A 27,684-nucleotide genomic window follows, 5' to 3' on the forward strand; every position below is an offset into this window, starting at 1 on the left:
CAGTGCTCCGAGGGATGGGCTTGGATGAACGTAATGCGCGAATTCCCTGTAAGCGGGACGAGAATCACCTGTCCACAGGTGATGCTCTACCCCCTCACAGATTCCTCGCACATAGGCCTCCTTGTCCACCCTCAGTGCACGTACAGTTTTACGCCTCAGCTCCCTGAACAGCTCAGCTCTGCCATTCAGCCTGGCCCTGCGACTCTGGTCAATGGTATCCAGTGTCCCTTGAGAGACAAAATTCTTCTTTGCCCTGCGGTGAACTCCAAGGCATCCACCGGCAACATCAAGGACGGTGGTCTTGAAGGTGCTCCACAACTCTTCAGGACCCCCCAAAGCACCCAGACCCCCCAAGTGTCCACTCAGCCTGTTCGCAAACTCCTCAGCTACTCTCTCATCCCTGAGCTTGGCAACATCCAGCCTAGGCTGGGATGGTACCATTCTCCAGGATTTAAGGTGCAGCTTTAGAGTTGCTACAACAAGCCTGTGGTCAGTATTGAGGAACTGAGCACTCCGGTAGACCCTGCAGTTCTGGATCATCCTCCAACGACCGTCAATGAGGACATGGTCAATCTCCTTTGCCACACCGCCAGCGTTGGAATACCAAGTCCAGCGATGAGCTTGCGGGCGCTGAAACCATGAACCAGCCACCCTAAGTCCATGACTTCTTGCAAAGTCAAGGAACTTAGTGCTATTCTGGTTCATAGTTCCTGACCCATGGGGACCAACACACACCTCATAACCATCCCTATCAGTTCCAGTCGATGCATTGAAATCCCCCAAGACTAGAAGTGTATCTCGTCTGGGGCACTGATCAACCACAGACTCGAGTGTGGCGTAGAATGTGTCCTTCACGGTAAGATCACTCGCCTCAGTCGGAGCATAAATAGAGACCAGGGAAATGACACCTAAGGAGTGACGAATCCTTAATCTCATAATACGCTCGTTGACCGGTGTTACCTCAATTATCATTGGGATCAGCTTATTGGACACAGCTACAGCAACTCCTTGGGTATGGTAACCATCAGAGCGACCAGACCAATAGTAGGTGTAACCACCCACCATTATCTCGCCGCAATCCGGTCTCCGAACCTCAGAGAGAGCTGCAATCCCGATGTCCAAACGCTTGAGCTCAGATGATAACAGAGACAGGTGATCATCCTCTCTTAGGGATAGGACATTCCAGGCACCCACCCGAAGGGACCGCCTCAGGTTAACCCAAGGAGACCGCCGTCTGGTGGACGACACCTCAGCACCACTCCGACACACTCTCCCGCAATCTGACCCAGGGATGTTACCCCGTGGTTTCCCTCCTATCAAAGATTGGGGGTCCCGAAGGCTTTGCCCCAATCCCATCATCCGGTGAGCTGCCCTGCGGAGGGAAGCTGCACAGGAGGTACTCCCACGGAGTGGGTTTTCAGATTTTTTTGCGTTTTTGCGTTTTGCGGAATGAAGCGTTTTACGGTGGCTGGAGTGCAAATCCTGCCACCAACCTCCTAATAAGAAGTAACCCAACTGCAGGAGGACGTCCGCAGACACAGTTGGGCACTAGATATGGATGGCCGTTGGCTCACAAGGAGCTCCTCCGCCCTTTGACAGGTTTTGTTTTTAATCCTGCTGGGTGTCCATATCCAAACACCCTCCTCACCAGAAAACCTGGTGGGGGAGACGGTTTAGTCGCCGACAACCCGACCATGGAACAGGTTAGTACAGGTTTACATGGTACCTGTAGCAGGTCACAGATCGAACCTGACCTGACCTAATTTCTTTTGCTTTCCTAAACTCCAGAAATGTCACGGTATCGCCAAGAAAGCTTGTAGAGAACGAAGCTTGAAGAGATTGAAGCTTAAAGAGCACACGCCAAGTTGCTTCAGCACTCAAGCAAGCACTTCAACGAAACATTTGATAAGGAACGGCTGGCTTGGCAAGCGCTGGCGAGCTGCTTGAAAACTGAACACAACCCTGGACATCTCAACAGCAAACAATAGATCGAAAACATCGACAAAAGGACATTTTTTTTTAAAATTAAAGACTTCAAATATGAATAAGCTAATTAAATAAGGCTGGCAAGCTTGGCAAGCGATTATCGATCGGTCATATAAACACCATGCACCCAGAGATACCTGTAATGTCAAGCAATGTCTGAGTTGAACAAATGAACACTTTCTTTTTTAGCAGTCGGAACTGCTGTTGAGATCAACCAAGAACGTTAAATTTTGAAATTCTGCAAAGATCAAGACATTTCAGAGGTTATGGCATGTGCGGAAATGAAATAAAGCCACGAATGCCGGCGTATCCAGGCGTTTATAAGAATTGCAATGTCTCTAGCGATTCGTGGAAATGATATTCAGACATTCGATGATGTGAATGAAGAAAGTGAAAAAGAACTTTTTCATTAAGAAACCGTTACGGCCTCTTCCAAGTGAAGGCATTGCTGAGCAGGCCCCCAAAAAATTGCAAATTAAGACCCCAGCGAGGGACAGCGAGGTAACCAAGGATGAGCCTTAATAATGGATAATTAAATAAGGCCGTTCATTTATCTTTAAAGGGGGATGTTTAAATCCACCCAAACACACAAATTTCCCTCATGCACTACCTTGGAGTTCCCTTATTATGCACTCAAAGTTTGGGGCCGCTCGGTTTCATAGTTTTGGAGTTATGGTGGACTGACGAACAGACGGACAGATTGACTCACGGTCGGACTGGCTGAATGACAGACACACACTGACATTTATTAGGACAGATTATCAGCCCCTTTTGGACTTTGTCTGAAACGGGGACTTACGGATTTGGTCTCCATTTTCGTGTCCGTGCGTGCGTGTGTGCGTCCTCAGCCATACCTCAGATATGTACACAGTAAACACCGATTTGATTCGTACTTGGCACAAAGACGACGCATGATGGGATACATATGCACGTCGTTTCATTTCGGCATTCCACCCAAGATGGCCGACTGGCGGCCATTTTAGTTGTCAAACAAAACCCGATCTTCAACACGTCCTCAACCATGTCTCGGACAAGCATTCACCGACGTTGTTCAAACTTGGCACCCGGATAACGAACGATGGCTTACATATGCACCTCGTTTATCTTCGAGAATAGATCCAAGATGGGCGACTGGGGGCCATTTTGTTACGGAAATGTGTCCCCAACCATTTCTCAGACATGCATGGTCCTTAGTTTGTTCAAACTTGGTCCAAGCATGGAACATGATGGCGTACACGTGCACCTCGCTTTATTTTGGATCTGATCAAAGATGGCTAACTGGTGGACTGGCAGCCATTTTAGTTGTACATAAATATGGGCTATCCCTTTAACTCCACACAGCGAAATTACGACAACAGTGGGGGCGATGACATCTTACGTCTTTATTACTTGTTGAATTGGTTTTTTCGTGCAGTCTTGGGCCTTCTCAGATCGCCAGAGCTTAATCGTCTTAGTTTTGTCATCCTGTCTCAGAGGGATTCCAAGGTGTAGTTTAGTGACAAAGAGGCAGAATGTTCAGTCAGCATCCAGTAATAAAGGGTCCACTGGGCACCTGCTGCACCTGCAGTGCAGTGAGAGAGGCTGCCTCGCCCGATTCGTATACCCAGATCACCCACACTTCCACCTCTGAGCAAACCTTTTACTTTTGAAGAATGCAGATTGGAACTTACTGACCTTGGCATAGGAAGATTTTCGTATCACCAACACCAATCTCTCCTCGAGATGGAGATACTTTCACCTGGAGCGTGAGGCCTGTGGAATGTCAGGAGCGACTGATTAGTGGGAGTAAAGATGTGAAGGAGAACGAAAATCGTGACACAATGGACAAAGGGGATTGAATGCGATGACTTGAGGGAACAACCTTCCAAGCTTTAGTCGTGAAATTGAGTGTCCTTGAGATATAATTCATCATGAAGCTTGTAGTTACAGAACAAACCAAAACTACACTTGGTAGAGTGAATACCTCCTCCAGGATGAACAGTTTACGTGTTGTATTCCACTGATAGGTTGGATCTGAATCCGGACCTGAACCAAGATCGAATCGGTTGTTGTTGTTACCGACCCAACTCATCCACCAAGTTTGGCCTGAATCCATCCATAACCTTGTGAGATGTTGTACAATGTATCATTTTAGCCCCGATCTCTCAATGGTGAAGAATCACTTGAAAAATTCTCATCTGCAGATCCTGATCTTCATCAAAATTGAATGGATTTGTCCTTGTCCCACACACATAACGTATCCACCAAGTTTGGTCAGAATCCATCCATAACCTTGTGAGATTTTGTGCGATTATATATTGTTTTTGGCCCCGTCTCTCATTGGTGAAGAATCATATGAAAAATTCTCGGATCTGAATGCGAATTTGGATCTTCACCAAAATCGAATAAATTCGTCCTTGTGACACACCCAATCTGTCCTCCAAATTTCGTCCGAATCCGTCCCCAACTTTTTGAAATATCCTGCTCACAGACAGACAGACAGACAGACAGGAGTGAAAACTTCACCTCCGTCAACCTGAGGTGGTGATGGTAATAGTTCATGAAAGATTTCCTCCACCAAGTCTTTGTGAACTCGTACGTGAGTTGAGATGAAAGAGAGGGTGATCCACCTCACACACCCCCTCCAGATCACCCACTCTTCCATCTCACTCACCCCCCTCCAGATCGCCCACTCTTCCATTTCACACCCCCCTCCAGATCACCCACTCTTCATCTCACTCACCCTCCCAGATCACCCACTTCCATCTCACTCACCCCCCTCCAGATCACCCACTCTTCCATCTCACTCACCCCCCCTCGCGCCCCCCAGACCACCCACACTTCCGTGTCAAACACCCCCCTCCAGATCACCCACTCTTCCATCTCACTCACCCCCCCCGCCCTCCAGATCACCCACTCTTCCATCTCACTCACCCCCCCGCCCCCCAGACCACCCACTCGTCCATCTCACACACCCTCTCTCCTCGATCTCATGTGTTCCTCGGATCACCCAAAGTACAAAGATTCAGTTCGCTCCATGTACACAAGGGTACACGTGGAATTGGGAGACAGGATGGGCTCATTTGACCCATGGAGCACGTGGTACCCGGGTGGTGAGTGCAGTGGACAGGTGGGCATGAGTGCAGTGGACAGGGGGTGGGTGAGTGCAGTGGACAGGGGGTGGGCATGAGTGCATTGGACAGGGGGTGGGCATCAGTGCAGTGGGCAGGGGGTGGGGGGTGGGTGAGTGCAGGGGACAGGGGGTGGGCATGAGTGCATTGGACAGGGGGTGGGCATGAGTGCATTGGACAGGGGGTGGGCATGAGTGCAGTGGGCAGGGGGTGTGTGAGTTCAGTGGGCAGGGGGTGGGTGAGTGCAGTGGACAGGGGGTGGGTGAGTGCAGTGTGGAGTACCAATATATAGAGAGTAGCGACAACTCAGCTATAGGCGCCATTTTGTTTCACTCTGGATAACGCGCGGTGCGTGCGCTTCCGCCGTCGCAGCATGCATGAATGAAGCAATACATCAGGAGGGTGGGATACATCACTGGACATATATATATATATATATATATATATATATATATATTTATTCTCATGTTTTACTCGGCCAAAGATCTTGTATTATTATTTTTATATTATATAATACATAAATTATTTTTATGTATTACAAAGAATTGGATTTTCATAACAATGTCATAATGATTAATAATAATGGCATTCCAATGAATAAGGTGCGCAGACACAGTCACTTCCTTCATACATTCGCTGATATTAATACATGGGACTGATACAGCCCTTCTCTTACCTCGCACAAACATGATGAAGAACTCGGCTTCCATCCCACTCTGCTCACTTTTTGCTCCCATATCTTCCGTCTTTTTGCATCTGTTGGAAACCTATACATCCTGTACCCCTTCTCAGATTTGTTGCTGCACCCAAAGGCGCAACAACACGTCATTTTGACTAATAAAGTTTCACTCAGTTTCAAACTCGGTCTCTCCGAGCTCACTCGGTGAAGATCTGGATTCGATGCGGAGCTTGGCGCAAGAGTGTGAAACAAAATGGCGCCCATGTGTCACGTGACCATCAAATTCTGGTCCCCCTATGTCGCAACTCTCTATATATAGGTACTCGAGTGCAGTGGACAGGGGTGGGCATGAGTGCAGTGGGCAGGGGGTGGGCATGAGTGCAGTGGGCAGGGGGTGGGCATGAGTGCAGTGGGCAGGGGGTGGGCATGAGTGCGGTGGGCATGAGTGCAGTGGGCAGGGGGTGGGCATGAGTGCAGTGGACAGGGGGTGGGTGAGTGCAGTGGACAGGGGTGGGCATGAGTGCAGTGGGCAGGGGTGGGCATGAGTGCAGTGGGCAGGGGTGGGCATGAGTGCGGGGGGCAGGGGGTGGGCATGAGTGCAGTGGACAGGGGTGGGCATGAGTGCAGTGGACAGGGGTGGGTGAGTGCAGTGGACAGGGGTGGGTGAGTGCAGTGGACAGGGGGTGGGTGAGTGCAGTGGACAGGGGGTGGGCGAGTGCAGTGGACAGGGGGTGGGCGAGTGCAGTGGACAGGGGGTGGGCATGAGTGCAGTGGACAGGGGTGGGCATGAGTGCAGTGGGCAGGGGTGGGTGAGTTCAGTGGAGATAGGGTGGGTGAGTGCAGTGGACAGGGGTGGGCATGAGTGCAGTGGATAGGGGGGTGAGTGCAGTGGGCAGGGGTGGGTGAGTACAGTGGACAAGGCGGTGGGTAAGTTCAGTGGACAGGGGGTGGGCATGAGTGCATTGGATAGGGGGTGGGTGAGTGCAGTGGACAGGCGGTGGGTGAGTGCAGTGGACAGGGGGTGGGTGAGTGCAGTGGACAGGGGGTGGGGGGGGTGTCCATATGCAGAAAAAGTACAATGGGGTGGGTAAGCACACTTCACCGAGGCGTTCTACACACACACACACACACACACACACACACACACACACACACACACACGTACACACACACACATACACACGTACACAAACACACACAAACACACGTACACATACACACACACACACACACACACACGTACGCGTACACACTCATACACACACACACACGTACACAAACACATACACACGCGTACACACACGGACACACACACGGACACGGACACACACACACACCGACACATACCGACACATACACACGGACACACACACGGACATAACATGAAAAAGTACAATTTATTATTATTTTATATTATTAAATATAAAACACCACGTGACACGTGCCTTACCCACAGGTCACATCACAATCAGGACGATCAGATCCGACGCCGCCATGATTCAGGAAAACGCACAACAAACACAACGTGTAAAATACCATCGAGATTCAACCCCCGAGATTCACCTTGTACAAGGGGCGGAGCTTGTGCTCACACAGTTTTCTGCGCATGCGCACGGCCCTCCTCGATGGCGATACGATCCGACGCCAAAAAAATGCCGAGGCGGTGTATAAGCACTACAAGAATGGAAGAGCATTCAGTTTACTAGCGGCAATACCAATCTTTGTCTGAGTACAAAAGAAAAACGGTTTGTGTTTGTTCGAAATACATTAAAATTGAAAAAAAGAGAAATAACTCCTTTCAGGCGGTGTATAGATCCCGACCGAGCTGCGCACTGAGGGAGCGAGGAGAGGCGGAGCGTTAATGGGTTATTCATCATAACCTTTTTCGATGCTGATTGAGGAATAACACACAACAACAAATTTAAAGGAAGATTAAACTATTTATTTTTGGGAATATATTGTCGAGGCTCATATAAGGACGAACGCACAGAACATCAAACAAAGGCAGCCTGAGACAAGAGTGGTGGGAGAGGGAAGCGCAGAACAGCCGGGCACACATGAGAGATCTGAGGAATGGCGACGGCGGTGACAACAAATGAGCGGACAGGAAGCTCGTCCGTGTCCATGGCGACGGCGGTGACAAGGAATAACAAGTAATGGCGGAAGAAGGTGATCAGGAGAAACGCGATGATAAAATCACTCAGGATTTCTCCTTTGTCCGTGTGAGGAGAGAACGGGAATTCTTACCTCGAACCTTCTCCTCGTCTTACACACCCACAGAGTACAAAATGGCCCGAGAGGGGAGTAAATATACCGAGAGATGGAGAGTAAAATGATTTGTTGCTCACAACTGCACACCACCACCCCCCCCCCCCCAATCCATGGCACAGCAATCGGAAATGAGTGAGGAGATGAGGATGAAGACCAAGGAACTTGTGCATCACTGCCTGCGAGAAATATCCAACAAACAACGAGGTGGCACCTCACCTCCATCTTTTAATATTTATATGTACTCGTGCGTGCCCGTACGTGAAAAAAAATAACAATTGTGACGTCATAGCACCGTGTCCTGTCATTGGTTTGGCAAGTAAATGGCCAAAACTTCGGAACCACTTGTCCGATTAATATCAAACCTTGAAAAGGCACATCCTCAGGTCCCCAGCAATATACCTGGCAAGTTTCAATTAGATCGGACCAGTGGTTGTCGAGAAACAGCGGTCACAGACACACACACACACACACACACACACACACACACACACACACACACACACACACACACACACACACACACACACACACACACACACACACACACACACACACACACACATTGCTGGAATTTAGATAGAAACACAGTATATACATTATGTTCATGTCTGTCATAAACAGATTACCTGGTTACCTTGGTTACCCCTATCAAGAGATTAGTTGAGCACCTTCAATGTCGACTTCTTGTGATGTGAGTGAAACTGCACAGTTGATTCACCCGAGACCTTCGTGTTCCTGTCCCTCCCTTCCCCAGTTTGCTTCCCGATTCATGGAAGGAGGCGATGGACGAGAAGTTTGACTCACCCTGGCAGGTCGTTGTGGGTGAAAGCTTTTCTTTCGACATCTCCCATGATGTACAAAGACTCTTCTTCATGTTCTTCAGAGGAAGGGTCCCCATTCTCATGTGGAAATGTTTGTAGACCTCGTTCGCCATCTGCTGATCAATGATGCTCGATGGTTCATGGAGTTAAGTTCGAATTCCTCCGCTTTACGAGTTAAACCTTCAATGAGTAACGAGGGTGATGGATTGGTTGGTGGAATCCATCAAGAAGTTGGTAAATCCCACGCATTCCAGCAACGATTCCCATCTCGTCGATGAGACAGGAAGATGGAGAAAAAATGTTTTGGGATTTGTGGTTCAAACACGATGATTCGGGTTAATGTTGTAAAACTAATTGGTAACCTGAGACGAGAAGAGAAGAGATCCCAAGATGTTCTTTCAATGTTCTACTCTGTATGGGATTTTTGTGGGATAACGAGTGGGTATAAACCAGTATGATGGTGTGTCATTACTCACTCCACTCTATATGGGATTTTTTTATGGGATAACGAGTGGGTATAAACCAGTACGATGCTGTGTCCATCCTCCCTCAACCCTGTATGGGATTTTTATGGGATAACAAGTGGGTATAAACCATTACGATGCTGTGTCCATCGTCGCTCTACCCTGTATGGGGTTTTTATGGGATAACGAGTGGGTATAAACCAGTACGATGCTGTGTCCATGTTCTCTCTACTCTGTATGGGATTCTTATGGGATAACGAGTGGGTATAAACCAGTACGATGCTGTGTCCATGCTCTCTCTATTCTGTATAGGATTTTTGTGGGATAATGAGTGGGTATAAACCAGTACGATGCTGTGTCCATGCTCTCTCGACTCTGTATGGGATTCTTATGGGATAACGAGTGGGTACAAACCAGTACGATGCTGTGTGCATACTCGCTCTCCTCTGTCTTGGACTTTTATGGGATAACGAGTGGGTATAAACCAGTGTGATGCTGTGTCCATAGTCGCTCTACCCTGTATGGGATTTTTATGGGATAACGAGTGGGTATAAACCAGTACGATGCTGTGTCCACGTTCTCTCTACTCTGTATGGGATTTTTATGGGATAACGAGTGTGTATAAACCAGTACGATGCTGTGTCCATGCTATCTCTCGTCTGTATGGGATTTTTTATGGGATAACGAGTGGGTATAAACCAGTTCGATGCTGTGTCCGTACTCCCTCTACTCTATATGGGATTTTTGTGGGAAAAAGAATCGGTACAAACCAGAACGATGCTGTGTCCATGCTCTCTCTGCTTTGTATGGGATTTTTATGGGATAACGAGTGGGTACACCAATGGAGTGTAACGATGATATACACCAATACGATGTTGTGTCCATGCTCTCGCTATTCTGTATAGGATTTTTGTGGGATAACGAGTGGGTATAAACCAGTACGATGCTGTGTCCATGCTCTCTCTACTCTGTATGGGACTTTTATGGGATAACGAGTGGGTATACACCAGTACGATGCTGTGTCCATGCTCTCTCTACTCTGCATGGGATTTTTATGGGATAACGAGTGGGAACAAACCAGTACGATGCTGTGTGCATACTCACTCTCCTCTGTCTGGGATTTTCATGGGATAACGAGTGGGTTTAAACCAGTGTGATGCTGTGTCCATAGTCGCTCTACCCTGTGTGGGATTTTTGTGGGATAACGAGTGGGTAGAAACCAGTACGATGCTGTGTCCATGCTCTCTCTACTCTGTATGGGATTTTTATGGGATAACGAGTGGGTATAAACCAGTACGATGCTGTGTCCATGCTCTCTCTACTCCGTATGGGATTTTTATGGGATAACGAGTGGGTATAAACCAGTACGATGCTGTGTGCATACTCGCTCTCCTCTGTCTGGGATTTTCATGGGATAACGAGTGGGTATAAACCAGTGTGATGCTGTGTCCATAGTCGCTCTACCCTGTGTGGGATATTTATGGGATAACGAGTGGGTATAAACCAGTGCGATACTGTGTCCATGCTCTCTCAACTCTATGGGATTTTTATGGGATAACGAGTGGGTATAAACCAGTGTGATGCTGTGTCCATACTCGCTCCACCCTGTGTGGGATTTTTTGTGGGATAACGAGTGGATATGAACCAGTACGATGCTGTGTCCATGCTCTCTCTACTCTGTATGGGATTTTATGGGATAACGAGTGGGTATAAACCAGTACGATGCTGCGTCCATGCTCTCTCTACTCCGTATGGGATTTTTATGGGAGAACGAGTTGGTACAAACCAGTACGATGCTGTGTGCATACTCGCTCTCCTCTGTCTTGGACTTTTATGGGATAACGAGTGGGTATAAACCAGTGTGATGCTGTGTCCATAGTCGCTCTACCCTGTATGGGATTTTTATGGGATAACGAGTGCGTATAAACCAGTACGATGCTGTGTCCATGCTCTCTCTACTCTGTATGGGATTTTTATGGGATAACGAGTGGGTATAAACCAGTATGATGCTGTGTCCTTACTCCCTCGACCCTGTATGGGATTTTTGTGGGGAAAACGAGTGGGTATAAACCAGAACGATGCTTTGTCCATGCCCTCTCAATTCTGTATGGGATTTTTATGGGATAACGAGTGGGTATAAACCAGTACGATGCTGTGTCCATGCCCTCTCTACTCTGTATGGGATTTTTATGGGATAACGAGTGGGTATAAACCAGTATGATGCTTCGTCCATGCTCTCTCCACTCTGTATGGGATATTTATTTGATAACGAGTGGGTACAAACCAGTACGATGCTGTGTGCATACTCGCTCTCCTCTGTCTTGGACTTTTATGGGATAACGAGTGGGTATAAACCAGTGTGATGCTGTGTCCATAGTCGCTCTACCCTGTATGGGATTTTTATGGGATAACGAGTGCGTATAAACCAGTACGATGCTGTGTCCATGCTCTCTCTACTCTGTACTCTGTATGGGATTTTTATGGGATAACGAGTGGGTATAAACCAGTATGATGCTGTGTCCATGCTCTCTCTACTCTGTATGGGATTTTTATGGGATAACGAGTGGGAACAAACCAGTACGATGCTGTGTCCATGCTCTCTCGACTCTGTATGGGATTTTTATGGGATAACGAGTGGGTATAAAGCAGTACGATGCTGTGTGCATACTCGCTCTCCTCTGTCTTGGACTTTTATGGGATAACGAGTGGGTATAAACCAGTGTGATGCTGTGTCCATAGTCGCTCTACCCTGTATGGGATTTTTATGGGATAACGAGTGCGTATAAACCAGTACGATGCTGTGTCCATGCTCTCTCTACTCTGTATGGGATTTTTATGGGATAACGAGTGGGTATAAACCAGTATGATGCTGTGTCCTTACTCCCTCGACCCTGTATGGGATTTTTGTGGGGAAAACGAGTGGGTATAAACCAGAACGATGCTTTGTCCATGCCCTCTCAATTCTGTATGGGATTTTTATGGGATAACGAGTGGGTATAAACCAGTACGATGCTGTGTCCATGCCCTCTCTACTCTGTATGGGATTTTTATGGGATAACGAGTGGGTATAAACCAGTATGATGCTTCGTCCATGCTCTCTCCACTCTGTATGGGATATTTATTTGATAACGAGTGGGTACAAACCAGTACGATGCTGTGTGCATACTCGCTCTCCTCTGTCTTGGACTTTTATGGGATAACGAGTGGGTATAAACCAGTGTGATGCTGTGTCCATAGTCGCTCTACCCTGTATGGGATTTTTATGGGATAACGAGTGCGTATAAACCAGTACGATGCTGTGTCCATGCTCTCTCTACTCTGTACTCTGTATGGGATTTTTATGGGATAACGAGTGGGTATAAACCAGTATGATGCTGTGTCCATGCTCTCTCTACTCTGTATGGGATTTTTATGGGATAACGAGTGGGTATACACCAGTACGATGTTGTGTCCATGCTCTATTCTGTATGGGATTTTTGTGGGATAACGAGTGGGTATAAACCAGTACGATGCTGTCTCCATGCCCTCTCTACTCTGTATGGGATTTTTATGGGATAACGAGTGGGTATAAACCAGTATGATGCTTCGTCCATGCTCTCTCTACCCTGTATGGGATTTTTATGGGAGAACGAGTTGGTACAAACCAGTACGATGCTGTGTGCATACTCGCTCTCCTCTGTCTTGGACTTTTATGGGATAACGAGTGGGTATAAACCAGTGTGATGCTGTGTCCATAGTCGCTCTACCCTGTATGGGATTTTTATGGGATAACGAGTGCGTATAAACCAGAACGATGCTTTGTCCATGCCCTCTCAATTCTGTATGGGATTTTTATGGGATAACGAGTGGGTATAAACCAGTACGATGCTGTGTCCATGCCCTCTCTACTCTGTATGGGATTTTTATGGGATAACGAGTGGGTATAAACCAGTATGATGCTTCGTCCATGCTCTCTCCACTCTGTATGGGATATTTATTTGATAACGAGTGGGTACAAACCAGTACGATGCTGTGTGCATACTCACTCTCCTCTGTCTTGGACTTTTATGGGATAACGAGTGGGTATAAACCAGTGTGATGCTGTGTCCATAGTCGCTCTACCCTGTATGGGATTTTTATGGGATAACGAGTGCGTATAAACCAGTACGATGCTGTGTCCATGCTCTCTCTACTCTGTACTCTGTATGGGATTTTTATGGGATAACGAGTGGGTATAAACCAGTATGATGCTGTGTCCATGCTCTCTCTACTCTGTATGGGATTTTTATGGGATAACGAGTGGGTATACACCAGTACGATGTTGTGTCCATGCTCTATTCTGTATGGGATTTTTGTGGGATAACGAGTGGGTATAAACCAGTACGATGCTGTCTCCATGCCCTCTCTACTCTGTATGGGATTTTTATGGGATAACGAGTGGGTATAAACCAGTATGATGCTTCGTCCATGCTCTCTCTACCCTGTATGGGATTTTTATGGGAGAACGAGTTGGTACAAACCAGTACGATGCTGTGTGCATACTCGCTCTCCTCTGTCTTGGACTTTTATGGGATAACGAGTGGGTATAAACCAGTGTGATGCTGTGTCCATAGTCGCTCTACCCTGTATGGGATTTTTATGGGATAACGAGTGCGTATAAACCAGTACGATGCTGTGTCCATGCTCTCTCTACTCTGTATGGGATTTTTATGGGATAACGAGTGGGTATAAACCAGTATGATGCTGTGTCCATGCTCTCTCTACTCTGTATGGGATTTTTATGGGATAACGAGTGGGTATACACCAGTACGATGTTGTGTCCATGCTCTATTCTGTATGGGATTTTTGTGGGATAACGAGTGGGTATAAACCAGTACGATGCTGTGTCCATGCCCTCTTTACTCTGTATGGGATTTTTATGGGATAACGAGTGGGTATAAACCAGTATGATGCTTCGTCCATGCTCTCTCTACTCTGTATGGGATTTTTATTGGATAACGAGTGGGTACAAACCAGTACGATGCTGTGTGCATACTTGCTCTCCTCTGTCTTGGACTTTTATGGGATAACGAGTGGGTATAAACCAGTGTGATGCTGTGTCCATAGTCGCTCTACCCTGTATGGGATTTTTATGGGATAACGAGTGCATATAAACCAGTACGATGCTGTGTCCATGCTCTCTCTACTCTGTATGGGATTTTTATGGGATAACGAGTGGGTATAAACCAGTATGATGCTGTGTCCTTACTCCCTCGACTCTATGGGATTTTTGTGGGAAAACGAGTAGGTATAAACCAGAACGATGCTTTGTCCATGCTCTCTCTCCTCTGTATGGGATTTTTATGGGATAACGAGTGGGTATACACCAGTACGATGTTGTGTCCATGCTCTATTCTGTATGGGATTTTTGTGGGATAACGAGTGGGTACAAACCAGTACGATGCTGTGTGCCGACTCGCTCTCCTCTGTCTTGGACTTTTATGGGATAACGAGTGGGTATAAACCAGTGTGATGCTGTGTCCATAGTCACTCTACCCTGTATGGGACTTTTATGGGATAACGAGTGGGTATAAACCAGTACGATGCTGTGTCCGTACTCCCTCAACTCTGTATGGGATTTTTGTGGGAAAAAGAATCGGTATAAACCAGAACGATGCTGTGTCCATGCTCTCTCTGCTTTGTATGGGATTTTTATGGGATAACGAGTGGGTATACACCAGTACGATGTTGTGTCCATGCTCTCTCGATTCTGTATAGGATTTTTGTGGGATAACGAGTGGGTATAAACCAGTACGATGCTGTGTCCATGCTCTCTCGACTCTCTATGGGATTTTTATGGGATAACGAGTGGGTATAAACCAGTACGATGCTGTGTCCATGCTCTCTCTACTCTGCATGGGATTTTTATGGGATAACGAGTGGGTACAAACCAGTACGATGCTGTGTGCATACTCGCTCTCCTCTGTCTTGGACTTTTATGGGATAATGAGTGGGTATAAACCAGTGTGATGCTGTGTCCATAGTCGCTCTACCCTGTATGGGATTTTTATGGGATAACGAGTGGGTATAAACCAGTACGATGCTGTGTCCATACTCGCTCTTCCCTGTGTGGGATTTTTGTGGGTATAAACCAGTACGATGCTGTGTCCATTCTCTCTCGACTCTCTGTGGGATTTTTATGGGATAACGAGTGGGTATAAACCAGGATGATGCTGTGTCCATGTTCACTCTCCTCTGTATGGGATTTTTATGGGATAACGAGTGGGTATAAACCAGTGTGATGCTGTGTCCATACTCGCTCTACACTGTATGGGATTTTTATGGGATAACGAGTCGGTATAAACCAGTACGCTGCTGTGTCCATGCTCTCTCTACTCTATGGGATTTTTATGGGATAACGAGTGGGTATAAATCAGTATGATGCTGTGTCCATGCTCACCTGTCTGTGAATGGGATTTTTTGTGTGGGATCTGAGTGTCCTTCGCATCCCACACATTGTCTCCTGCTGAAAAGAAATACTCGACAGTTGAGAAGGAAGCTCCAGCCTGTGTCTGGAGTGGAAAAGTGGAGTACATACCTCTGTGGACATCACTTCACCCTTCAAACTGACCACCAAGCACTGACCACATGTTGGCGACAAAAAACATTGGTCGTGCTGGACTGTGAATTGACAGATGGTCTGCTCGACTGCTTTGCTTCTCTGATGATGTGACGTACACTGCATGGCCAAAGGTATGTGGACACCTGCTCGTCCAACATCTCATTCGAAAATCATGGACATTAATATGGAGTTGGTCCCCCCTTTGCTCCTATAACAGCGTCCACTCTTCTGGGAAGGCTTTCACTCGATGTTGGAACATTGGTGCGAGGATTTGCTTCCATCCAGCCACAAGAGCTGGAGTGAGGTCGGGCATTGATGTTGAGCGATTCGCTCTATTTGATGAAGAAGTAAATGGTTGGCAACCTATCCAGTTGGTATGGAGATCAGTGGGCATACCTTGTTTGGTTGGAAGACACCCCATTAAAATGACGTCTCTGTTCAAGTTCTGACCAGGTGGAGATGAAAGTAGACCTCGTTGAGAAGGATGGTGTTCTACAAAGAAATGTTGAGGTTTCACAAAAGCACAAACCTCATGAAAGAGGGACCAGAGATCAACACGATTATCCTGAACAATAAAAACCAATCAAACCACAATACTAAGGCATTTCATTTTTGCATTCCACTGATAGGCTGGATCTGGATCCGGACCTGAACCAAAATTGAATCGGCTTGTTCTTGTCGCTTCCCCAACTCACCCACCAAGTTTTGTCATAACTCGTCCACAACTTTTTGAGATGCCATGCTCTACCGCTAATCATTTTCAGCCCGAAACTCTCAATGGTGAAGAATCACTTTTTAAAAAATTATCGGATCCGGATCTTCACCAAAATCGAATCAGTCCATCCTTGTCTCACTCCAAACGTGTCCGCCAAGTTTCGTCCGAATCCGTCCGCAACTTTTTCAGACACAGTGTCCTGTTCACGGACGGACAAACAAACGGGTGAAAACTTCACCTGCGTCCACCTTCGGTGTCAGAGGTCATCACAATGGAAGTTTCCCAGTATTCCCCCTTTTTCCAGGAAATACAAAAATGTTCTGATTGTGGGAAACAAGTTCAGGACACGTGTCCACCCTTGTGGGTTTTCATCAAACGGTCTTGGTTGGCCACAAATTTGACCTCTGACCCTTGATATTCAGCGCCCGTTTGTCCCGGGTGATTTATTCAGCAACTACAGTAGTTTGAATCGGTGTTTAAGTATTAAAAATGTCAATGATGTAAAAAGAGATAAGAAAGCCATGAGGGGTCAAGGAAGACCCTTTCAGGTCTCAGCTTGCACATGATGTAAATATATCGGTTTTGAACAATGGTGAGTTTGGAGTTCCGGTTTTCAGGGATTTTACTCTTCCGTGGATCTTTTATTTCATCCCTTTGTTTCGAGTAAAATGTTCTCGTCGGTTTCACAAACCTGTTTTGCGAAAAAAGTTTTTCTTCTTCTTCTTCTCTTGCTCTGTCGGCGTCGCCGCGTGACGTCACTGAATTGTGGACCAATGAAAGGTTTTTGAAGAAGAAGAATCCTCACCCTCCAAAGGAAGCCATCATGGTTGGTTGGGACGATGGAAGGCCTCAGTTTACTCGGTTTGGGGTGTTCGTTGTTTTGTCCATTTACATTCCCAATGTCGGGTTTGATAAATCTCTTTATTACATTTGTTTTCTCTGTGCAGTTTGTGACGGGAACACGAGACGGGGAGACGGCTCGGAATTAATAATTACCGGTAATTACAGTCTCTTCAGTTCATTCTGATATCCTGGGATGAGTTGGTGGACGTTAAAGATCCCACGGTGTCCTTTTTGAAGAGTAGGTGAGCTATCGCTGGCACCATGAACAAATTACAAATTCCTGATAGAATCAGCAGAGGGTATTGCATCAGTTGCACAGCTGTACCCCCAGCCAATGATGCTACACAGACAGTAGAAGAAGCAGCTGTGTCTTGAGCTTGCTTTACCATAGCTTGTGTTTTTCCCCAAGTTGATGACGTGTTATGATGGGGGTTTTGGGTGCTCCACGAATGTGCGTCGAGGAGCTTGGTGTGATGAGAATAAACCACCTGATCCACACACTTGTGGGGGTAATTCATGAGTCTATGGATACGATAACCCTGGAAGTTTGACATTGAGAGTGTTGTCGTGATTTTTCCACTCTCATCAACAGTGTGGGTATTCCATATTCTAGTCCTCACTGAGTAACTCCAAGATTTTGAGAGATCAAGAGGTGAGGGACAGATTATAAACTCTAAATTTCATTGGCCATGACGATTACCATGGATATCCTGGGGGTCAATATGAAGGGTAAGATTAAAAACGATGATTGGGAGGTGAAAGGTTCAACAAAGGTCATTAAAAACCACTTGGGTTATTCGAAGGACAGCATCCAGGAATTATACTTTTCTTATCGAACAAGTGTGTTCTCATCACTTTACATTGAGACCAATTTACCTGAATTTGTGTCAGAGTTTAAACACCTGTGTTAAATAATTTAAAACAACATCAATCCCTGGAGAGTGAGATTAAAATTCAGTTTATACCCTCAACTATCAATCTGAAATTGCAAAATCTAGTTATCACCTTTACTCATACTGTTTATCGAAACACATTTCAACACCCAAATTACTCCCAACCCCTTCTTTGTTGTTGTTGTTGTTCTTGTTGTTGTTGTTGGTTGTTGTTGCTTTAACTAAAAATTCTATTGCAGTATAAACATAAAACTGTTGTTTCCGACCTTCATGCCTTCTTTTCCATCTGAACCTGGCAGTCCCAGCTCACCCGGTGGGCCAGGAGGGCCAGGGTGACCCCGCTCTCCCATGGGTCCAGTCTGGCCTGTTGAACCCTAAAAAGCAATGAGAAAAACAAAACTTACAAAAAATACAATTACAACTCTAAAACTGTCATTTAATTAACATAATGATAACACTGATCACAAATAACACCTGTGATCAAGTCCAATTATATTGTCACTTCAACACTTCACTCCAACAATTATACACATGCGTACACAATGACCCGCACACACACAGTTGTAAATTTACACACATTTAATGTGCACACATACATCGAAACAACTGTGTAAACACACACACACACACACACACACACACACACACACACACACACACACACACACACACACACACACCAAGGATTCAATTCCTGCCACTCATTAATTCTTCCACTCTTGTGGATAAAAGGACAATGATACATGTGAAGAGTTAAAGGAAGCAGACTTCCCATGTCCTCAGAAGGATGTTGTGAGTGCGGCATCCAACATCTCGAAGATTTACCAATTGTGAAATCACACAGAACACACTCATATATCATCATCTATCAATGCGAAATAAATCATTCCATCACTGTCTGTGGCATGAAGGCTTCCAGAAAAATATATTATTGATGAACTTGCTCTTGTCTTTACCTGAGGTCCAATGACTCCTGGAGGACCAGGTGGCCCAGTTTTTCCTTGAAATCCCTGAAGGAAAGAAAAGAGAAAACAATTGTACACCTTATGGTTCCATTGGTGTTGGTTGGTTCCATTAAACCAAGAAGAGAACGGGAAGCAAGTTGGTTCCATTAAAAGTTCCACTCATTTTAAAACGCACTGAATCTTCGTTACGTATGTGAATGCGATGCAAATTCCACTCCGATCCTGAGATCTCTGCACAAATAAATAAACAAATAAACCAATGTCACCCGCAGCGTGACCCGTATCTTACCAAAAGGTGACCACGTGTGACTTCTTTAAGGTCACACTGAGGTGAACAGAGCTGCAATCCACCAGGATCGACTCCTTGAGGAATATCAGCCGACAAGAGATTCCGATGAGAATCGTTCTACAGAGTAAACATGAAAAATATGCTTTTGCTTCATAACGTCACCAAATGACGTCATAATGTCTCAAGCTTGACATATCTAGAAAGCACTCATCGAGGTGTTCAATTTGAGGTACTACACGATGTGGTTCCGAAAACTTGAAATTTTGACCTTGGGGTCAAATATGTTTGACCTGAGGCGCTAACCATGAAGGTCAAGGCCAATCGCCACCAAAAATTAATCAGCTGAGCGCCAGATCATGAACTATATTCCCATGAAGTTTGAAGAAGATCCGATCAAATTTACTCAAAAAATAAGGGTTTCGTCGACTCCCCTGATTTGCGACAAAGTGACCTTGACCTTTGACCTTGACCTTCAAAATTTTATGCGCTGAAAGGGACCTCTATAGGCCTCTGATATGCGAAGTTACAAAAATTTCCGATGATAACTGTGCTCTGCAGAATTTTTTATACGTGATTACAGACAAAAAAAAAAAAAAAACATACAAGCTGACTAACATATCTTGCAAAACTACGTTTTGGCAAGATAATAAAAAATTTAAGCAACAAAACCAACCCAAACTGCCTTCCAAGAACTGCTCCCTCCAAAGAACTCCCAACTCTCTGAATTATGAACCCTCCGAACTCGACAACTCTGCAAACACTCACACTCTGAGGCTCTGAGTGGGGCGGGGCTGACGCGCCGATCGTCCTGATTGGACAGGGACCTCCATGGATCCGCCTTTTCTGGGCGGGGTTATGGTCGAGCAGGGAAAACCCCGCCCCCTCTACGCCTGTCTGTTCCCCTCTTGCTGGAGAAACGACGATGTGTTGGAATTCAGACCAATTTGAGGACGTTGAATCAAGCACACAAGGACCTTGCCTCGTATGCTACGGCCGCGAGGCGAGGGCGCAAGCGCTGAAAGTGGAGGAGATCTGGATATTTAAATAACCTCACTATAAAACAAGTCTGAAGACGACGATGGTTCACGAGCGGTATTTGACGATGCAGATTGTTTCAGAAGTCAAGGATGAGATAAAGTGATAATTTTTGACCAAGTTATAATTAATTATAGTGGCCTTCCATCAACAGCTGCAAAGTGTCGAAAACCCGGTTTCGTTCAACAACTTTCAAAATTTGACCTTTGCAAAACCTTTAAAGGTCACAAAACAATGTTGTGGACATTAAAATAAGGAAACAGGATACGTGCTATAGCTTATTGGAGTTAGTTCGTCAAAGAAGGTCGAAAACATGGTTCGATTCCAACAACTTTGAAAATTTAACCTTTGTGGCCTTTGAAGGTCAAAGGTCAAGGATTATGACCTTTGGTGCAAAACTTCCTCTGGATCATTCCAGGAACAATATAACGTCATATAGGCTATATGGGATTTTGCACTCCTCGGATTATCCATACTTTGATGAAATCAGCGTAAAAACAAACTTGTAGGGGGCACCACGGGCAAGGTGTTCGAGATAGAGCAAAATGGTTTCAATAATTTAGGTGGGGAATGACCTCAGGATTTATGCATAAAAAAATATTGTCATCCTCGCTCTCAAAGTTTGGGCGATCGAATGATTTTTACATCAAAATTCGCAGTTTTCTAAGTTTTTGACCTTGTGACCTCGACCTTGGGACGAAAATGAAAAATCGGACAAGGACAAGTTTTCGGTAATTCATTTTGCTATTCAAATACCGAAGAACCCATTGCATTCAGTCAATTACCTCCTCTCCCCCGCCACACTTTCCCCCCTCCCCTCCCCCTCTCTCACCCCTATCGCTCTCCATCATCCCTATCCCTCAGTATCCCACCCCTATTCTTCTCTCTGCAACCTTCTTCCTCCTCTATCTTTCCCCTCCCCCCTCTCTCCCTCTTCCCCTCTCACCTCCCTCCTCGCCTTTATCCTTCACATCCCTCCTTTCCCTCGTCCCCTCCCTCCTCTCTCTCTTCCCCTTCCCCCTCTCCCTTTTATCTTGAATATTCCCATCAGCGAAGCGACAGGTAGTATTTGCTGGTAAACAAGTAAACAAACACGAATTAATCTTTAAACTTTACATTTTCACACTTTCCTCAATTAAAAGAGGTTATGATTATCTATAAATTATTAAATGAGTCAGGTGGTCATGAGAATTCAAGTCCCTGACCCTCAGTGATGGGTAATGTTGTTAAACGTGATCTTTATGATCCATCCATGAAGACCACACTCTGTACAGAGAGAGCATCAGTGCTGCTACAGCAGTTACCTGGGTGACTGGACACAATCCTGGACAGGTGACCACTCTGACACAGGATACTCAAACGGCTCAATCCTCCCAGCAAGCTGGTATCACTTTGCCAACCTCAGAAGGATGACAAGCTGAGTCAACCCCACCTGGTATTAATTCAACAGCCAAGTGGGATTTGAACTGAGGACCCATGTAAACCAAGCCCACCACCCCAACCATTAAACCAACACCAGGTATACTTTTATATTTTATCGGTACAAACACACCCATCCCGTGACAATGGTTTCATAACAGTTCTTACAGCAGGTCAACAGGTCGAGGTCACAGCTTGAGGTTAAAATTTCGTGAAAAATGATTTTGGGTCAAACTTTGACCTTGAACTTGTGACTTCCATCCATCGAGCAAAATTAATTAGTTTCCTGGTAAACTCTCACTAACTCTGCTTTACAAACAACCGACTGGTTTAGTGGTAACTAAGTTCACCCTTTACATCTTTAAATATATTATTGAACAGAATTTGGCCTAAAATAAGGTTGTTACAGGACGAGCTATAAACTCCCAACCTGGTGATGCACAGGGAAGGTGTTGCATCAGTGAGCATCCCTTCCTCTGAAAGCAAAGGGAAGTATCTTGTCTTCTCATCCAGTGATTCATCGAGGACGTCAAAGATGCCACTGCAGTCCTCAAGAACAGGCCATTGTGTGCCGGTGCAGAGGCCCATAATCACAAGTAAATCTTCATCTGATTTGTTGTAAACGAGATTAAAGAGGAATGAAGTGATGAGGTATAAAATGATGTCATACATGTACAAGAGGGAGGGAGGGTAACATGTCATGCATGGGATTTCCATTCACAATTCAATTCGAGCTCCGCTCCAGATATCGTGACATTCACTAAATCAATGAGTTCCTGTGTTAGTACACAGCACGGATCAGTACGGGAAACACAAATTCTCAGTACGGAGTGAACGTCACGTACCGGGTCTCGGGTGAACCGACCATGGACCCGCGGTCTTCCGGAGAACCTCCCGGGGATCCCGAGGTGTTCGCTCTGAGATCTCGGGTCATGGTGGACCGCACGTGGTGTCGGGTGAAGGACGGTACGCTGTGGTAACCGAGTGAAGAGCGCGAGCTGTTTGGGGAAAAAGCGAACAGGGAGATCGCGGTGTCTGATTGGTTCCCGCCACAACACGTGTCCATGATTTGAAATAAATACAAAGATTGAACGTTTCGTTTTAACGGATTGTTTGTGTTTCAGATTGTGTTGTGAAAGTGGAAAATCGAGTCCGAGTTCGTCGATGATTATTCCCTCGATACGAATCAACGTTCTTTATTTTCTGTTTTTGTCTTTATCGACACTCTTCACTCCATAACGGAGTTATATGTGGGTATGTGGGTATGTAGGTGGGTATGTATCACCTACTCCTCCGGGAGGATTTGACCGAGGAAGCTGAAACTTTCAGGGATTAATGAGGGAACCCCGACATTGTGTCTGTGTAAGTTCCGATTGATTCCATCAACTTTTGAGTAAAAAGTTAATTCAGGACCCTTTGGGACCCCCATTCATGATGATAGGAGGAAAACCACGGGGTAACCTTCCCGGGTCAAATTACGGTCACGTGTGTCCGAGTGGTGCTCAGGTTTCGTACACCAGACGACGGTCTCCTTGGGTTAACCTGAGGCTGTCACTTCGGGTGGGTGCCTGGAATGTCCTTTCCATTAGAGAGGATGATCACCTGTCTCTGTTATGGCGGACGAGCTCGAAATGGCGGGCGAGCTTGAAATGAAATGACGGACGAGTTTGAAATGGTGAATGAGCTCGAATTGGCAGACGAGTTTGAAATGGAGGACGAGCTCAAAATGGCGGGCGAGCCCAAAATGGCTTACGAGCTCAAAATGGCGAGCGAGCCCGAAATGGCGGACGAGCTCGAAATGGCGGACGAGCTCAAAATGGCGGGTGAGCCCAAAATGGAGGACGAGCCCAAACTGGCGGACGAGCCCGAAATGGCGGACGAGCCTGAAATGGCGGACGAGCCCGAAATGGCGGACGAGCTCAAAATGGCGGACGAGCTCAAAATGGCGGGCGAGCCCAAAATGGAGGACGAGCCCAAACTGGCGGACGAGCCCGAAATGGCGGACGAGCCCGAAATGGCGGACGAGCCCGAAATGGCGGACGAGCTCGAAATGGCGAACAAGCTCAAAATGGCAGACGAGCCCGAAATGGCGGGCGAGCCCAAAATGGCGGACGAGCCCAAATTGGCAGGCGAGCCCGAAATGGCAGACGAGTCCGAAATGGCGGACGAGCTCAAAATGGCGGGCGAGCCCAAAATGGCGGACGAGCTCGAAATGGCGGACCAGCACAAAATGGCGGACGAGCTCGAAATGAAATGACGGATGAGCTCGAAATGGCGAGCGAGCACGAAAAGCTAAACAGCTTGGTGGGAAGTGTGCATACTTCTCGAGTATCCTCCCAACCTTTGCTTCGAATTTAAAGATGCACATAGAAATTTGACTGACTTCTAACTGATTAATAATCGCCCTTCTCTCCAGATCAAACTGAATACTTTGACCATGTAATCATGGAGAATCACAGCTTGACTTCTTTGTCGAGCAGGTGATTCGCCTTCCAGTGGAAATCTTTTGGTTTTTGGGTCACTTAGTGTGAGCAGAAACTTATTTTGGAGGAAAGGAAGTTCATATTGTACAAGACATTGAGTTTATATTGTAACATTAGGAAATCAAGACAAGAGGAAAAAGCCTTTTGGTCCATGATGCATGTGCCACACCATCGTGAGAGCAATCTCACTGAACATCAGACACGTGGAGAATGGTTGAATTTGAAATATTTTGATGCTCCATGGGATCAACCACAATCTCTTAGAAGGCTGAATGGTTCTGTTTTCTTCCGAGTAGCCCTCTCCACTCACCAGAAGGTTATTTTTTTCTGTACGACAATACGACCCCCCCCCCGCCCTCATCCCCCCCCCCACCTCCCCTCCCACCCTATCTCAACCCCAACACACACTCCTCGTCCTCATACATTTCTCTTGAAGATGAGCACTTTCTCAAACTCCCAAATCTCACAATAAACTACATCCTGTCTAATTGGACAGATGATATCTGCGATTTGGCCTCCAAAGCCCACTGCTGCCTTGTGATTCTGAGAAAGGGGAGGTCCTTTGTCAAGTTTCATGGTATGAAAGGCTTTCAATGATCTGTCATGAAAAAAGCTCCAAACGACACACAACTGCTGTCGCTTCCAACATTCCCCTCATTTAAACTGTTATGATGATATGCTAGGTGGTCATATTTTGGACCATTAGCTGTGTGTTAATCAGCTGTCGGGATTCTAACCTTGCTTGTAATTGTGTATTATTCAAACCTTGCTTTAAAATGTTGCTTTAAATGTATCATGCTGTTTTCACTATGTCTTTGATAACTCTTTATGGCTCTGCAGCTGCACAACAGCATGTCCTTGGGAAAACTGTGTATGCTGATATCCCACACATTCCTGTTCTTAGTCATCACCAGAGTTTCGCCTTTGCTATCAGAAGGTGCCAGTGTAGGGGTGTAGGAGTCTTAGAAAGTTATTAGTTTGCAAGATGAACTGTTGGGTTGCGAATCTGAGGATTGACTGATTCAACTTCCCTGAGGGCCCCGAGGGAGGGGGGAAAGAAGCCCACTGCCGCATTTATTTCTTTATTTCTTTATCCCTTAGCACACACTTGTAGTCCACACCCAGTTTTGCTTTTGTGTGATTATATATACAACTGTTTTGAAGTAAGAATCTCAATGTGGTCCGGGGGCACCTGACTGAAGGGCCTTTGGGCTGCATTCCGCATGCGTAGTGCCATCTTCTGAAATAAATCGTATCATTCGAAAACCCTCATTCGACTCTGTCATTACTCGGCCGAGTGAAGAGTCATAACAATTGGCGACGAGGATGCGATGCGACTGATGCTGGCGGTGTGGACGGCGGGACTCCACTTGGTGTACAGCGATCACAAGGGTTCAGCTAAAGGTACGTGGAAATTGCACGTATAGGGCACCTAAGACAGGGAGCCCTAGTTAGGTGAAAACTGTACACTTGGTGGGCAGTGCCCCGCTGGACGCAGCTCCAGGATCTGCTCGGATCAAGAACTGTAACGGTAAAACATATGAGGTGATTCGAATGCGGTTTGTTTGAAGGGCACAAAGAGGGCTGGCAGGCCGTATGTTAGAACCGGTAAGGGTCGAGGATAAAGGTATCCGTGTGAAATAAGGAGGAAACAGGTTGGAATCCTGTACCAAGAGAGGGAAGGTTAGAGGCCTTCATTGGGTTTGAGGCTATTAGGCGGCGGGTCGAAAGGGATCTCGGTCCCGGTGTAAAAGGAGAAACGATTTACAGCTATTAGGCGGCTGATTGAAAGGGATTTCGGTCCCGACGTAAAAGGAGAAACGATTTACAGCTATTAGGCGGTTGGTAAGATAAGAACAAAAGATGGGGAATAACTCTGCAAAGAACATAGAGTTACCCAAAGGAACAACACTTAAAGTTATCGGTGAAAGTGGAAAACACTGGAGAGCGTTTGCAGCGTGGCTAACGGAGTCACAAAGAGAGACAGGACGTAGCGATTAGATTCAGAGGGAATCTTGAACCAACGGGAAAAGAACACAAGGTTAATGAGCCAGGAGAAGGGCTGTTTGTAGAGTTACCTATTTGGATGTATTTGTGAATACAATGTGGTGGGGAAGGTTGAGTTTGTGTTAGACGTAAGTTGAGTGTTCCAACCTGGAACTTGTATGTGTGGAACAACTTGTATGTTTGTATGGAGATAATGATTGGTCGTCATCGTTAATGTGAAGACTTTGGACGAGGTGAATTGCGCACACCAAATCCGGAGGAAGGACGATGATGACCGATTCTGCACGTGTTGTTAATTCAGTGATGGGCAAATGTCATTTTGAGAGAGAGAGAGAGAGAGAGAGAGAGAGAGAGAGAGAGAGAGAGAGAGAGAGAGAGAGAGAGAGAGAGAGAGAGAGAGAGAGAGAGAGAGAGAGTGTGTGTGTGTGTGTGTGTGAACTCGATGGGGAATTGAATAATTAAAACCACTTCAGCAGACAGTTTGTCAAATGGGATGTCAAATGGACCAACGTTCGGGTTTTCTCATGGTCCGATAAACTCTGTATGCTGTTTTGGCTTTGAACACTGTACGTGATAAATGGATGGTCTCCACGGAGCATCATTTTGATTTTAAATTCAAATTCAGTTCTGTTTCCACTTTGCATGTTTCGTAAGGCTGATCGACGTTACGGGTCCGTTTTAACGTCAGTTTCAATTCTGGTTTCATTGTTGGGGTCATTAAGCATGTTTTATACTTGATTTTCGTAAATCTGGGAAAAAAAAACTTATTTTATGGGGTTTTGCGAGTCACGTGACGTGCCATAGGATTTAACAGGCGCGCCGAAAGCACGAAATCGTCCCATCGAAGGACAGCTTATCGTGAGGGTTTACGAGATGGATTAGCACATTTTACAAAGTTTGGGGACGCCCTTCTTAGGATTCTGTAAAAATTCCGATTTAAAACGAACGTATTTGAGATGTCGTCAAATATTTGTTCCGTGAGTTTGATCGTAAAAACCAACGCGCTGATAAGACGTATTGCTCATGTGAGTGCGTGATGACGTAATCACGCATGGGCCCAGCGCGCTTTGTCAAACTTGAAAGTGCAATTAACACCCTGCTGTGAATGTGCCTGCTTGTCGGAG

The 27,684-nt window shown here is 46.1% G+C and overlaps 1 protein-coding gene and 1 long non-coding RNA gene across 9 annotated transcripts in view; one reads left to right on the forward strand and one right to left on the reverse strand.

Annotated features, from left to right (window-relative positions):
* Positions 1-1,788: 1,788 nt before the first annotated feature.
* The window catches only part of LOC147007268 (uncharacterized), a 41,022-nt gene continuing 15,126 nt past the window's right edge, over positions 1,789-27,684 (reverse strand). The window contains exons 1-7 of one of the 6 annotated variants that reach the window (XM_085867458.1): positions 22,916-25,442; positions 22,501-22,678; positions 19,319-19,372; positions 18,629-18,726; positions 7,339-7,449; positions 3,661-3,738; positions 1,789-2,224 (exon numbers count right to left, since the gene is read on the reverse strand). In XM_085867458.1, coding sequence (XP_085723584.1) covers positions 3,721-3,738; positions 7,339-7,449; positions 18,629-18,726; positions 19,319-19,372; positions 22,501-22,591 — 372 coding nt within the window. In that variant the 5' untranslated portion in view covers positions 22,592-22,678; positions 22,916-25,442 and the 3' untranslated portion in view covers positions 1,789-2,224; positions 3,661-3,720. Of the gene's footprint in view, positions 2,225-3,660; positions 3,739-7,338; positions 7,450-18,628; positions 18,737-19,318; positions 19,373-19,616; positions 19,734-22,500; positions 22,679-22,915; positions 25,443-27,684 lie in introns of those variants that run through there. The other 5 variants (XM_085867456.1, XM_085867452.1, XM_085867457.1 and 2 more) reach the window with 5 other exon arrangements.
* Positions 7,582-17,969, forward strand: LOC147007269 (uncharacterized). Of its 3 annotated transcripts, XR_015054304.1 has the most exons (4): positions 7,582-7,997; positions 8,166-8,250; positions 8,801-17,452; positions 17,574-17,969. It is a non-coding gene; the product is annotated as an uncharacterized LOC147007269 (long non-coding RNA). The 3 variants fall into 3 exon arrangements; XR_015054302.1 differs by lacking the exon at positions 17,574-17,969 and having other exon boundaries at positions 8,801-17,555; XR_015054303.1 differs by lacking the exon at positions 17,574-17,969 and having other exon boundaries at positions 7,582-7,944; positions 8,801-17,555.

Source organism: Eptatretus burgeri, unplaced genomic scaffold, assembly GCF_056783735.1.
Source record: "Eptatretus burgeri isolate ZD-2024b unplaced genomic scaffold, Ebu_testis_v1 Ebu_testis_scaffold_357, whole genome shotgun sequence".
NCBI classification, from domain to species: domain Eukaryota; kingdom Metazoa; phylum Chordata; class Myxini; order Myxiniformes; family Myxinidae; genus Eptatretus; species Eptatretus burgeri.